General features: G+C 35.5%; 1 protein-coding gene across 1 annotated transcript in view; it reads right to left on the reverse strand.

Moving 5' to 3' along the window:
• LOC103664397 (phospholipid-transporting ATPase IB-like) overlaps positions 1-13808 on the reverse strand; it is a 184665-nt gene that overhangs the window by 153890 nt on the left and 16967 nt on the right. Inside the window, exon 6 of the mRNA XM_008692279.2 lies at positions 12385-12458. Within this exon, the coding sequence (XP_008690501.2) occupies positions 12385-12458 (74 nt within the window). The remainder of the gene's footprint in view (positions 1-12384; positions 12459-13808) is intronic.

A 13808-nucleotide genomic window follows, 5' to 3' on the forward strand; every position in this document is an offset into this window, starting at 1 on the left:
ACAACTTCAAAAATGAGTTGGGAAGTGTTCCCTCCTCTTCTGTTTTCTAGAGGAGACTGTATGTTAATTTTTCTTCATATGTTTGTTAGAAATCTCCAGTGAAACCAATCGTCTTGAGATTTTTGGGGGAGTTTTTAAATTATAAATTCAATTTCCTTAGTAGTTATTGGAATATTCAATTTGCCTTTTCAAGTGTTTGTAGGTTTTCCTGTTATCTTTGTCACTGATTTCCAGCTTTATTCCAATCGTGTTAGAGAACACATTCTCCATGGCTTCAATTTTTAATTTTATGAGGCTTGTTTTATGACACAGGTATTGTCTATCTCGATGTATATTCCTTTCAGTACTGAAAAGAACGTGTCTTTTCTTTTGTTGGGTATGTTAAATGTTGTATAAATATCAAACAGATCCCGTGATTAATGGCATATAGTTCTGTATCTTTGAGAATTTTCATCTAGTTGTTCTGTCTATTAATGAGAGAGGGTTGCTGAAGTCCCCAATTACAAATGCGGATTTGTTTATTTATCTTTTAAGTTCCATCACTTTAGGCTTCACATATTTGCAGTTCTGTTTTTTGATGTATACACACATTAGCATTGCTATGTTCATTATGGTTGACTCTCTTATCATCGCATAATGATAAAAAAAAATGTTCCTTTCTGTCTCCAGCAATTTCATTTGCTCTAATGTTCACTTGATCTGTTATTAATATAGCATTCCTGATTTCTTTTAATTAATCTTTTACATGATATATTTTTACTTTTTAAAAGATGTTATCTATTTAAAAGAGGAGAGAGGGAGCACAAGCAGGAAGAGAGGCAGAGGGAGAGGGAGAAGTAGGTCTCCCGGTGAGCAGGGAGCCCCACGTGGGGCTGGATCCTAGATCCTGGGATCATGACTTGAGCCGAAGGCAGATGCTTAATGGACTGGAGCCACTGAAGCACCCCCATCTTTTTTACTTTTAACCTGCCTATACCATTGTAATTAAAATTTTGAATAGGCAGATATAGTTTTAATCCACTAGTTATTACTTTAATCCAATACTTAATTTTGAATAGGCAGCATATAGTTGGATCAGTTTTTAATCCACTAGTTATTACTTTAATCCAATACTTAATGGCATATTAATAGCATTTACACTTGATAGAACTATTGATTTTTTTGTTTGTCTCTCTGGTTTTGCTTTTTGCCTTTCCCTGCTTTCCTTTGGGTTACTTGAACATTTTTAGGATTCCATTGATTTACTGATAGTGTTTTCAGTGTCTTCCCTTGTATAACTATTGTAGTGGCTCCCCCAGGTTTACATTATTTATAAGCAACTTCTCACAGTTTATTTGTATCATCATTTTACAAATTTAAATATAGAAGCCTTGCTTCGTTTTGTCTCTTTACCCCTCCCTGTTATATAGCTTACATATTTTCTCTCACACATTTATAACCATATTAGATAATTTTATGATTTTTGCTTCAACCATCAAACATAAGTTAGGAAACTCAAGAGGAAGCAAAAAAAGCTACTGTATTTAGCCTTATTTTTGCTTATCATGTTCTTTCTTCCCTCTTCGTTATTTTCCTTTTTATGGTTTCCTTTCTGTTTCAAGACTTTCCTTTAGCCATTCTTTTTACAGTGGGCCTTATGGCAACAAATTCTGTTCTTTTTCCTTCAGTTGAGAATGTTTTGATTCTCTCTCTCTCTGAAAAATGTTTTTGCTGTGATATACTGATTCTGGGCTGATAGTTCTTCTCTATCAGCATTTTTAAATATGTTATGCCATTTCTTTCTGACCTCCATGGGTTTTAATGACAGATCTGATGTTATACAAAGGGTCTTTCCCCTGTAAGCAGGGTCCTTTTTCTCTCACTGCTTTAAAATATTTTTTTTTCTTGTTTCCAGAAGATTTACTATGATGTGTCTTGGTTTGGATTCTTTGGGTCTATCCTTTTTCGGCTTGTTCTGCTTCTTAAATTTGTAGTTTGTCTTTTGCAAATCTCGTGAAGTTGTAGCCACTGTTTCTTCTAGTAGTTTTTCAGTTCCACCCTTTCTTCTCCTCCAGCTCTCACGCATGAACGTTAGCTCTTTGGTTATATGCCCACAGGTCTCCTGAAGTTCTGTTTATTTCTTTTTCAGCCAATATCTCTGCTGTTCAATTGGAAAATTTCTGTTGTTTTATCTTTCAATTCATGGATTCTTTCCTCTGTCCCTTCTATTCTGCTGTTAAGCTCATTCCTTGAGAGTTTTTGATGCCTTAAGTACTTATTGTACTTTTTAAGTCTGGGTCATCTTTAAGTCTTCTACTGCTTTCTGAGATTCTGTTTCTTTGTTGAGACTTTTACACTTCCATTTGTTTCAAGCAAGTTTGTAGTTGCTATTGAAGCTTTTTTCCTGATGGATCCTTTTTAAATTTTTGTCAGATACCTAACATCTCAATCTTCATGTTAGCATTAGTCGGTTGTCTTTTTTTTCACTGAGTTTGAGATCCTCCTGGTTTTTGGCATAATGAGTGGCTCTTGAAATCTGATATTTGGGGTATTATAAGATCTGGATATGATTTAAACTTTCCTGTTAGGTGGCTTCTTCTGATACTACTCTGACGGGCAGGGGGATGTTGCCTCATTATGGCAAGATGGGGGACAGAAAGGCAGGTTGCACACTTGGCCTCTGTTGACAACCAAATGGAGGGGCTCCTTGTTACAACTGGGCAGAAGGCAGAATGGGCGTTCTGGCTCTCCTGTAGGCCTCCATCATTACCTCCCTGGATTGAAGGGGTTGGAGTGCCTTATTACTGCTATCCATGTAGTCTTCCTGACAAAGTGAAAAGAGAGGAAGGCCTTATTACCATCATTATTAACAAATGAAAGTCTTGGCTTCCTACTTAGTTTCTCTCTGACACCATCCTTATTGGGGAGTTGGGTACCTCATTACAGCTGGGGAAGGGTGAAATACTAGGCCCTGCACTCAACCTTTGCTGGATAGGCGGGAGTGGGCCATTTACTCTGGTGTTTGTCTGGGGTAGAGTGCATCCTGTCTCAAACTTTCTGTCTTGGTGGCTGCCCCTTTCCTGATCATTTGACTAGAGAAAGAAGGCTTTGTTGGGGCATTTTTTTGTCTGGTCCATTGGTTTTTCTGGGTTTTTGGTTTCTTCAATCCAAGCCTGGTATAGATGACAAAGGAAAACCCCAGGGAACTCAACACCATGTTGTTCCCTGGGTTCCAAGGTCCCAAATCCACCGTCTTTTATCACCTTTTCAGTGTCTCTCATATTTGTTTTTCTGTATAATGTCCAAAGTTTTTAGTTGTACTTAGCAGGGAAAAAATAGAAGAAAGTATGCCTATTCATTTCCCCTGAAACAGAAGTCTATAATTGCATTTTTAAAAATCCAGAAAGTACCACCAAACTATTACAAATATAGTACTTGGAATAAAGGTGGGATTTGGAATGTGGAGATAAGGTTTAATAGACTAAGTTTCTGTATTATTTGTATTATTTTTACAAAGTTGATATATTCATTTAATAAATTCTAAATATGTTTTTCCCATTTTCAATCAAATTAAAGTTTGTGAAAAGATTAGCAGACATGTAAATAGTCAAATGTAAATTCAGGGACTTCCTTACCAAAGCAAAGTGATAAAACAAAGACTTAATTATCTTAAACATTGTCTTTTTTCCATTAATAGGAAGTTATTGGAAACTATCTCCTTCCATTTGTTATCACAACTTACTCTGAAATTCAAACGATACCTTAAAAAGCAGTGGTATATACACTCAGAGCTCATTTATATCCCTTTAATCTAGTTAATATTTATCATGACAGTTTTCTCCCAAAGCACTAACAAAAATATTCTTAAAATAATATGCACAAAGGCATGTTATCCTCTATATGACCTGAATTTTATAGGACATTTTTTCTTGCACTAGTGCCATACCATCTAGTTCCTACTTATTTTTTAAAGCACCCCTAAATAACTGGTGAGGATGAATTATATCTATCCAACAGTAGTGACATACTGTTCTTCATGAAAAATAAAATAACTGGTACCTGACAAAACTAGACATCTGGCCTGGGCACAAAATTAAGATTTAAAAACGTGTCTTTACCCGTCGTATTTTTAGATTTGTCTCCCCATCCAGATTAGATGTTGCAACATAACAAGTTACTTGAGGTTCACTAAGGAAAATAAAGCAAATGATATTGAATTAACACCTCTCCAAAAATTAATTCCCCAATAATGTCAACAATGAAATGGGACCTACTTCAACAGCTGAAAGGACTGTTCAAAAGTGAAAGAACTACAATTACTTTTGAGGAGAAATTAGCAGTCTGATACTACCAGCCTGAAATTCATCTTGTAGTAGAAAACTTTCTACCCTTACAAAGCCTGTGATTACTCTTTAATCCCAGAAAGAGAAATGGCAGAGGGTGAACAGGAGATGTTATATAGCTCAGAACAGACCAGTGTCACAACTAAGGTCAAACCTAAAATTCTGTTATTTTCAAAATGGGTCCATTGTAGTTCCCCATGCCTCAGGCTCTATGGCTTTTATATTTTCTTAAAAAGATTTTATGTATTTATTTGAGAGAGTGAGGAGAGCGAAAGCCTGAGCTGGGGGTGGGGGCAGCAGGAGAGAGAGCAGATTCTCTACTGAGCAGGGAGCCCAATGTGGCGCTCAATCCCAGGACCCTGAGATCATGACCTGAGCCAAAGACAGACGCTAGCAAGACTGAGCCACCCAGGTGCCCCCTTTATGGCCTTTATAATGAGGGTAAAATCTTTAGGATAACTCTGGACAGAGCAGAGGCTCTCAGACAAACACTGCACTTGGCCTTCTATTTTCTATCTAACCTTACCAGTCAAGAAATCAAGACACTGAATTAATGAAGATTTGCCTTGCCAGATTTTTACTCCATGCCAATCCAATTTAATCATGAAAATTAATTGTTTGGGGAGATATGCTACAAAGAATAACAAAAATTGTCATTAAAGTTACTTAGTCTTGATTTCAGTCTTACTCTTTTGACTGTATCTCATTTACTGAATATCAAGTTTAAAGTAAAACAGTCTGTATCAATTTTGCAGCCAAGACCATATACCCCCAAAATAAAAACATATCTTCATTAAAATGCCAGTGATATAACAAAGTAAGAACTTCCAAAACTTTCTCTTCCATAAAACAATGAGATAAATGGCAAAAATTAGAGAATCAACTTTTCAGAACTTTGAAAATTAACTAAATACTTACATCAACCCCAGGAGATTTTATTCAAGAAAAAAAAAAAAGCTGAATATTGTTTTTTAAAAGTGAGCTTTGTAATATTTTAATCTTGCCCTAATCCCACCTATTGCTTTTGGCTCAGTGGCAGCTTTAAAAAAAAAAAAATAGTCCACATTCCCAGTACTAAGAGAGCATGAAAGAGCAAGACGTCTTTCAAAGCCTTGTTCCCAGGAAGTCATTATTTCACCTATCTGATGGCTCTGGAAGGTCCCATTGAAGAACTTGTTTTATTTGACCTGACCCAGAGCTTACCCAGTGCTAAAATCCTGAGTAAACAGTGGCAGGGATAGGGGAAACATTTATTGAGAACATTTACAGGAAAATGTTTAATGTTGCAGCTGTCTGAGGTGATGTATACTAGTTAGGGACAATAGACTAACTAAAGGACCTAAAAGAAAACGTGTAATGAAAAGCAACAAAAATAAATCCTGGATGTGGTGCCTGGTGGCTCAGTCGGTTAAGCATCCAAATCTTGATCTCAGCTCAGGTTTTCATCTCAGGGTCATGAGTTCAAGCCCTGCATTCGGCTCAATGCTGGGCAGGTAGCCTACTTAAAATTTTTTTTAAATAAATCCTAGAGAGAGAGATAATCTGATTTCCAGAGATGCTACATTATATTATTTAAGATGTTTAATTTTCAACAAAAACCATGAGACATGAAAACCATGAGACATGAAAACCATGAGAAGCAAGTAAGTATGACCCATACACAGATTAAAAAGCAATCAAAGAAAGTATCCCTGAGCAAATCCAGACACGACCTTACTAGAAAAGATGTAAATCAGGTATGCTAAATATGTTCAGATAGCTAAAGGAACTATGGTAAAAGAAATAACATATTAGAACATGTCCCATCAAGTGAGAATATCAAGAAAGAAATAGAAATGATAAAAGAAACCAAATAGAAATTTGGGGTTGAAAAGTACAATAACTGAAATGAAAAATTCATTGCTCAGATTTGAGCAGGCAGAAGACTCAAATTTGAAGATAGATCCACTGAGATAACTCAGTCTAGAAACAAAAATTCAAAGAATACAGGAAAATAAACAGAGCCTCAGAGACCTGTGGGACACAAAAATGTACCAACGCATAATATAATATATTATATAATGGGAGTCCCAAAGGAGAATTGAGAAAGGGACAGAAAAATATTTAAAGAAATGGATTCCCCAAAACTTCCCAAATTTGATGAAGAGCATTAATCTACACATCCAAGAAGCTCAACAAAATAAGCCTTCACATAAAATATCTCAAAAGAAACCACCTAGACAAATAATAATAAACTGTGTAAAGTTAAAGACAAGGAGAAAATCTGGAAAGCAACAGGGAAAAGCTACACACCACTTTCAACAGATGATATAAATCATTTCTCAGCAGAAACTTTGGCGGATCAGGGAGCCTGGGTGCACAGTCAGTTAAGATCCGACTCTTGGTTTTTGGCTCAGATCCGATCTCAGAGTCACGAGATAGAGTCAACATTGGGTTTGCACTCCAGTGCAGAGTCTGTTGAGATTTTCTCTGCCTCTCCTGCCCCTCCACCTGCTCTCTCTTTCTCTCCCTCAAATAAATAAATCTTGAAAAAAAAAAAAGAAAAAAAAAAAAGAAAAAGAAAGAAAGAGACCTTGTAGGATAGAAGGCACAAGGATGATATGGAAAGCACTGGAAAAATACACACTCTTTTCAAGTGCCTATTAAACACTTACCAGGATCTATCATATGTTAACTACAAAAAGCCTCAATAAATATAAAGGATTGAAATCATACAAAGTACATTCTTTGCTCACAATAGGATGAAATTGGAAGTTAACAGGAAATAAATTTGGGGAATTCCCAAATAAGTGGAATTTAAAGAACACAATACTAAACCAATGGGTCAAGAAATAAAAAGGGAAGTTAAAAATGGAGGATGAGAGTTAGATACCACATACCAAGACCTATGGGATACAACTGAAACAGTGCTTAGAGTTAAATTTATAGCTGTAAATGCCTCTATTCTAAAAAAAATTAAAGAGGAAAAATCTCAAATTAATAACCTTAACTTTATACCTTAAAAAGACTACAAAAAGAAGACATTCTAGATAAATTTATAAATGAAAACTTAAAGTTTGAAGAATACAAGGGGAACATAGGTAGAGTAGTTTGTAAACATAAAAAAAGATCCCTTGGAAATAGACACGGAACATAGTAGATCTGAGTGTCTGATGGCAGGGAAACAGGAGGAGGAGAGGTCACTGGATGTCTTTTCCGCCTTTTAAAACTTGAAAACACATGTGTGAATTATCTATTCTAAAAATTAAAATTTTTATAAAAACCTGTGAAACTCTTCTTCCAAATTTGAAATACTCTAATGTACTCAGTATGAGTAGCACTCATACTACCCTGATTTTGTTCAAGCCCTGATTGGCTTAGAACTTTGTACTGCTGTTTCTACTTTCAAAGCATATTTTCACTCTTCTTTTTAATTAGTTAGTCACCATACAGGTACATCATTAGTTTTTGATGTAGTGTTCCATGATTCATTATTTGCATATAACACCCACTGCTCATTACAACACATGCCCTCCCTTAATACCACCACCAGGCTAACCCATCAATTTTCACTCTTCTTATCTTTCTATTTTTACAACCACCATGGGAAACATAAGTTCTTTCTTTCTGAGAGAAGGAGAACCAAGAACACAAATAGAAAAGATCTGTTCCAAATGATAAAGCTTTTTCCATTAGATCAATAGCCGCTTATTTTTAAAAATTTTGTCTCTAAATTTGATCATGAGATATCATACCTAGGGCCAATAAAGGTGGTACATACTTTTAAAATATTTTTAATATAGAAGACTAATTTATCAAAGAAAGTAAATTTTAGTAAATTTTTATATATCTCTTACAGATTTAAAAAATAACAATATTATTTTTATATGAAATAGATCATAGATCCAAAAGGATTTATAGAATGAATGTTATATTTTGAGAAAATACTGTTTTATTGCTATATATATTACAAGACAAAAATTCACAATTTTTAGTACCTGAAAAGCCCCCAACTGCATTTTCCTCTCTTCCTCCCAGAGGTAACTATTATATTAATATTTGTGATAATCATTTCCTTTTCTGTATAATTTCATTACTACATTTGTGTGTATCACTAAGCAATATATTGATCACTTATAATCTATAAATATTTGGGGGTTATGTACACAATGATATCATCTACAAAAATGAGAATTTTATTCTTTTTCTCCTCCATATATACCAGTTTTTTTCTTTGATAGGGTTAAGATAGTTCCCTTTTGGTAGTTTTCTAGGAGTTTTTTATCGCAAATGGATGTTGCATATTTTGAAATGCTCCTATTGATATAATCATGTTTTTTTTAGCTTTTAATCTACTAAAGTAAAAATGCACTAAAATGCATTCTTTCATTTCCTAATCAGGAAACTGTTGTGGTCACCCTTCAGAAGCAGATCAACCCCCACCCCGCCACAAGATTTGGTTTGAGCGTCAAAAATGATGATGTTACCAACACACCAAAAAGGGTGGGAAGGTTTATTATTTAACAAGGTGCCAAAGGAGGGAACACGGAGGCTTTCCTATCAATCAGCCCAGAATTGTGGCAGAAGGGGAAGTAGAAAGGAGGTTTAAAGTTGTCAGCAAATGGGGCACCTGGGTGGCTCAGATGGTTAAGTGTCTGCCTTCGCTTGGGTCATGATCCTGGGGTCCTGGGATTGAGTCCCTCGGCAGGGAGCCTGCTTCTCCCTCTCCCCTGCTCATGCTCTCTCTCTCTCTCTCTCTCTGTATCTCTGTGTCTCAAATGAATAAATAAAATCTTAAAAAAAAGTTGTCAGCAAACATCCAAAAATAGAGTCAGACTCCTTATTATAAAAACAAATTACATTCCTGTGATGAACCCTGTTTGATCATTACATATTACCATCTTTTGTATTGTTGGGTTTAAGGTTTTTATATTAAAATTAGCAACAAAATGGACTTGTAAATTGCCTTTATCATTCTTGTCTTTGTTAATTTTTGTGTCAAAGTTACGCCAGCCTCAAGTTAAGGGTATTCTTTCTTTCTATTTCTTTGAGCAGTTTATTGGAAGATTGGTATTTTCTACATCGAGTGTGTGATAGAATTTGACAGTTACAATGCCTGGTCCTGATACTCTCTTTGTGGGATTTTTATTACTTACGTAATATCTTTAATGATTTAGAACCATTCAGGTTCTAGATATCGTCTAGAATAAGTCCTGTTAAGTTATATTTTCTATGGATTTATCACTCCGTTGAAATGATAAAACATGATTATAAATTTTTATAAGATTCTCTCATTTCTTTAATCTCTGATGCATTTATAATTATATCAACTTTCCAATTTTTTAAATATTATGTATTGTGTGCTTTTCCTTTTCTTCCCTGATTAATCTTAGCAGAACTCTTAATTTGTTAGTCTTTTTCTAAAGCAAGTTTTGCCCATTTTGATCTTCTTCATTGTTTTCTTTCATTAATATTTACTTTCTTTATCATTTCTTTATGCCTGCTTTCTTTGAGTTTATTCTCTTTACTGTAGCTAACTTCTTAGACTAGATTTTTAGCTCTTTTTTTTTGGCATTTTTTCTTTTTAATGAAGCATTTTGAGCTAAAAATGTCTATCAACTTACCTGTATCTAGCAGATTAAAATCTAAAATTTTCCAATTTCATTACAATTGCCTCTTGATCGCGTGAAATGTTTAGAGGGCATGTTTTATTTCCAATATATAAGGTTCTTAGTTATCTTTTTATTATTGATATCAGACTTAATCGCATTATATCAGAGCAAGTGGCCTATGGATTACCAGTCACTTGAATTTTTCATTCTGTCTTATGTTCTAACAATTTAACAAATATTCCTAATTGTGTCTGAAAACTATGTATGTATTTCACTTTTAGTAAATAACCAAAATTTCGTCATGCCATTATTTCAAGGTTGTCATTGTTGCTTTTCAAGTTCTACCTCCATACGAGTTTTTTTTTCTCCATTTGATCAATTCCTGAAAGCAAATAGCGAAACATCCCACTCATGACGTTGGGTTTGTACATTTCTTGTAGATGCTCCTAAGTTTTTCTTTATGCTTACTCATATTATTTCTCCATGAATTAAAACTGTTATTATAAAATGGTTTTTTCTTTTTCTTCAATAATACTTTATCTCAAGTAATGCTTTTGCCTCAAAGTCTATAAATCATCTCTTCTTCTGGCCTTGTTTTTTTACTTATTTTCTGTGATTTTTTCATCCTTTTGATTTCAGTCTTGAGCACTTGTGTTTTGTGAATTCTTGTAAACCATATAACTGGACAATTTTATAATCTTCTCTTTAACTTCTGGAATCTATTTGCTTTAATTGTCATTAGGTTGTATTTTTATTTACTTCTACTACCTGTTATAAGCATTCTATTTCTCCTTTTGCCTTTTTCTACTTCTTTACTTTGAGGGCTTTTCCTTTTCTCAAATAATTCCCTCCCCTTGATATGGCTGGAAGCTATATATACTCCATGTCTAATCTTTAGATATTAAAGTAGTTAGTAAGGAGGGCACATATTGCATGGTGCACTGGGTGTTATATGCAACTAATGAATCATGGAACTTTACATCAAAACCAGGGATGTACTGTATGGTGACTAACATAATATAATAAAAAATAATATTATCATAAAAAATAAAGTAAATTTTAGACAAATATCCAGAGTTTAAAGTTTCTAGCCAGGCATTGTAACTGTCAAGTTCTTTTTATTTTTATTTTTTTAATATTTTAGACTTTGCAGGACCTATAGTCCCTTTTCTTTTTTTTTTTTTAAGATTTTACTTATTTATTTGACAGAGAGAGAGGCAGCGAGAGAGGGAACACAAGCAGGGGGAGTGGGAGAGGGAGAATCAGGCTTCCTGCTGAGCAGGGAGCCCGATGCTCTAGAACAAATCTCTCTTCCCAATAAACCTCTCCATGCTCCAAGATGATGCGTGTCTAGAAGTCTAGGAACATTTTTCCTTATTACTTTGAGATGATTATGACTTGATCTAGGTAAATAGTTGACCCAACATGTCAAATGTAGCTGTGTTCATGACTATAGCCACCTTTACCCACAGACTCCCCAGACTATGTTCTCCCTACAGAGAACATGAAGGAGGGGACAACTGAGCTCCCCAGGGGAGCATAGAGCATAGAAGCATAGAGAGGTGGTCACACATGACCTAATCGAAAGGATATATCCATTGTAGGTGAGCTCTGTGTAAGTTTCCTCCAAAACAGCCAATGAATAAAGCCGTATAGTTCTACAAAAAGAACAGGGGCTGTGTTTTTAAATGTGGGTCTCACACGAGCCCACTTAATGGTATTGAAAAAAATCACTCTCTGTGTGAGTCACTTTGTTTAAAGAATGGGAACATCTCAGAATTGCCATGAGATTAAAATACGATAAGCGTAAATTTAAAAATTTTGCTGACTATCTGTGGAAATTATAGAAGGGATGGAATTAATCTAACAATTTGGATAGAAGAAAATATGTCCAGGGAAATTAAAGATAATGAAAGTATAGAACAGCAGTCAGTAAACTATGGCCCACAGGCTAAATCCAGGCCCTGCCTCTTTTTATAAATAAAGTTTTATTGGAACACGGCCACACCTATTTGTTTACATATTGCCTATGGCTGCTTCTGATTCTGCAACAGATTCTGCGTGGCCCTCAAAGCTAAAAATATTTACTATCAGTCCTTTCACAGTAAAGTGGCAGGTTTTGCAACTTTACTTTGCAGTAAAACTTTGCTGATCTGTAATATAGAGAGATGGATGGAGAAAGGGGTGAGAAGGGAAGGCCTTTGGTTTTCTTAAAATTTCTAATTCAGAATAAAAGTTTCTTAAATGGGGGCGCTTGGGTGGCGCAGTCTGTTAGCTGCCAGACTGGTGGTTTGGGCTCAGCTTGTGATCTCAGGGTCATGAGATCCAGCCCTGAGGGGGGCTCCGTGCTCAGTGCACAGTCTGCTTGAGACTCTCCGTCCGGGTCTGCGACCTTCCCCCACACACTCTAAAATAAATAAATAAATATTTTTTTAAAAAAAGTTCCTTAAATGCCCACTATCATAACCAACCTGGAAGAAATCAGAACCATGTCTGCAGGAAGGAACTGTCCATTTGAGGCCTTCACGATGTCGCCCACATTTACCTTTTAAACCAGGAAAGAAATTACAGAAGCATGAATTTTAAAAGCAAAAATAGAGTCAAAATGTGTCAAATATTCTTAAGAAAAATTGTAATGTGAAAATCTTGGAGCCATGCTAAGAAACTTCAGGTATATTAGAATAATTTCATTTTTGGAGGGAGTCATTCCTCTAAAATTGTCGTTCATAACCAGAGGCTATTTTGCCCTCCCCTCCCACCAGGGACATTTGGCAATGTCCGGAAACATTTTTGGTTGCCACAACTTTGAGGGTTTTAGGGGATGATGCTATTGGCATCAAGTGGATGGAGGACAGGGATGTGGCTGAACATTCCACAATGACAGGACAAGCCCCACAACAAATAACTTTCTGGCCCAGAATGTAAATAGTGCCAAGGTTGAGAAATCCAAACAGACTTATTGGTACTACTATTTTTGCAGTTATGTGCTGTTCATACACGATCACACTGTAATTGCTTGCCTAATGGTGGGCTTTTCTCTGCTGGTCTGTGAACTCCATGTAGAACAGAAAAAATGCCCATCTCCCTCAATCAATCAATCAATCAATCAATCAATATTTGTTGACTGAACGTATGAATGAATTCTAACTTGTAACTAAGAGAGAGATATGTAAATACTAGGAACAATAACTGAAAAAAGCAGTATGAGTTTCTGATGCTTTCTTTCTATGTACTTTTTCTTTAACAAACCCCTTGGGCATTTATGCTGTGTTAGGTATTGAGGACACAACTCTTAAAATTGGCAGGCCCTTCCTGGGCAGCTAGAAAAGCAAAGTGGCGGGGGTGGGGGCGGGGGCAGAGGAAGAGGGTAAAATTCTTTCCTAAACCAATTTCTGGGCCTATATAGAAAAAAATAATTTCTGAAGAGGAAGAAATTATTAGGGAAGAGAATAAGGAGATTCTATTTATCTTCTCATAGTATGATTATACAGATCATTTCTATCTTCATTAATTGAGCAAAGATTAATTAAATACTTCTGGATCAAAGTGAGAAGAGAACCTTAAAAGCTATAGGTGCCTATAAATGCTGAGAAAAAAAGACTGACAATTAAACATTCACAACTTACATCAAGTTCAGGATGCAGTGAACAATAACCCATCTGTAGCTTATATAAACAGCTAACTTACAGCAAGATCTAGCAATGGCTAGAATGAGACAAGTTGACACTTTGTAATTAAAACTAGATCCCCCCCCCCAGAAACAATATTGACACAAAATATTATGCACCCATGGAACTGATAGCAGGCAGTCATTACCCTAAAGGTGCTCATGACCAGCCCATCTCTTACAAACTCTTTTACTGTTTTGCCCACAGGACCCCCAAATCAACTCCCT

This window comes from Ursus maritimus, unplaced genomic scaffold (assembly GCF_017311325.1).
Source record: "Ursus maritimus isolate PB19 unplaced genomic scaffold, ASM1731132v1 scaffold_10, whole genome shotgun sequence".
Lineage (NCBI taxonomy): Eukaryota > Metazoa > Chordata > Mammalia > Carnivora > Ursidae > Ursus > Ursus maritimus.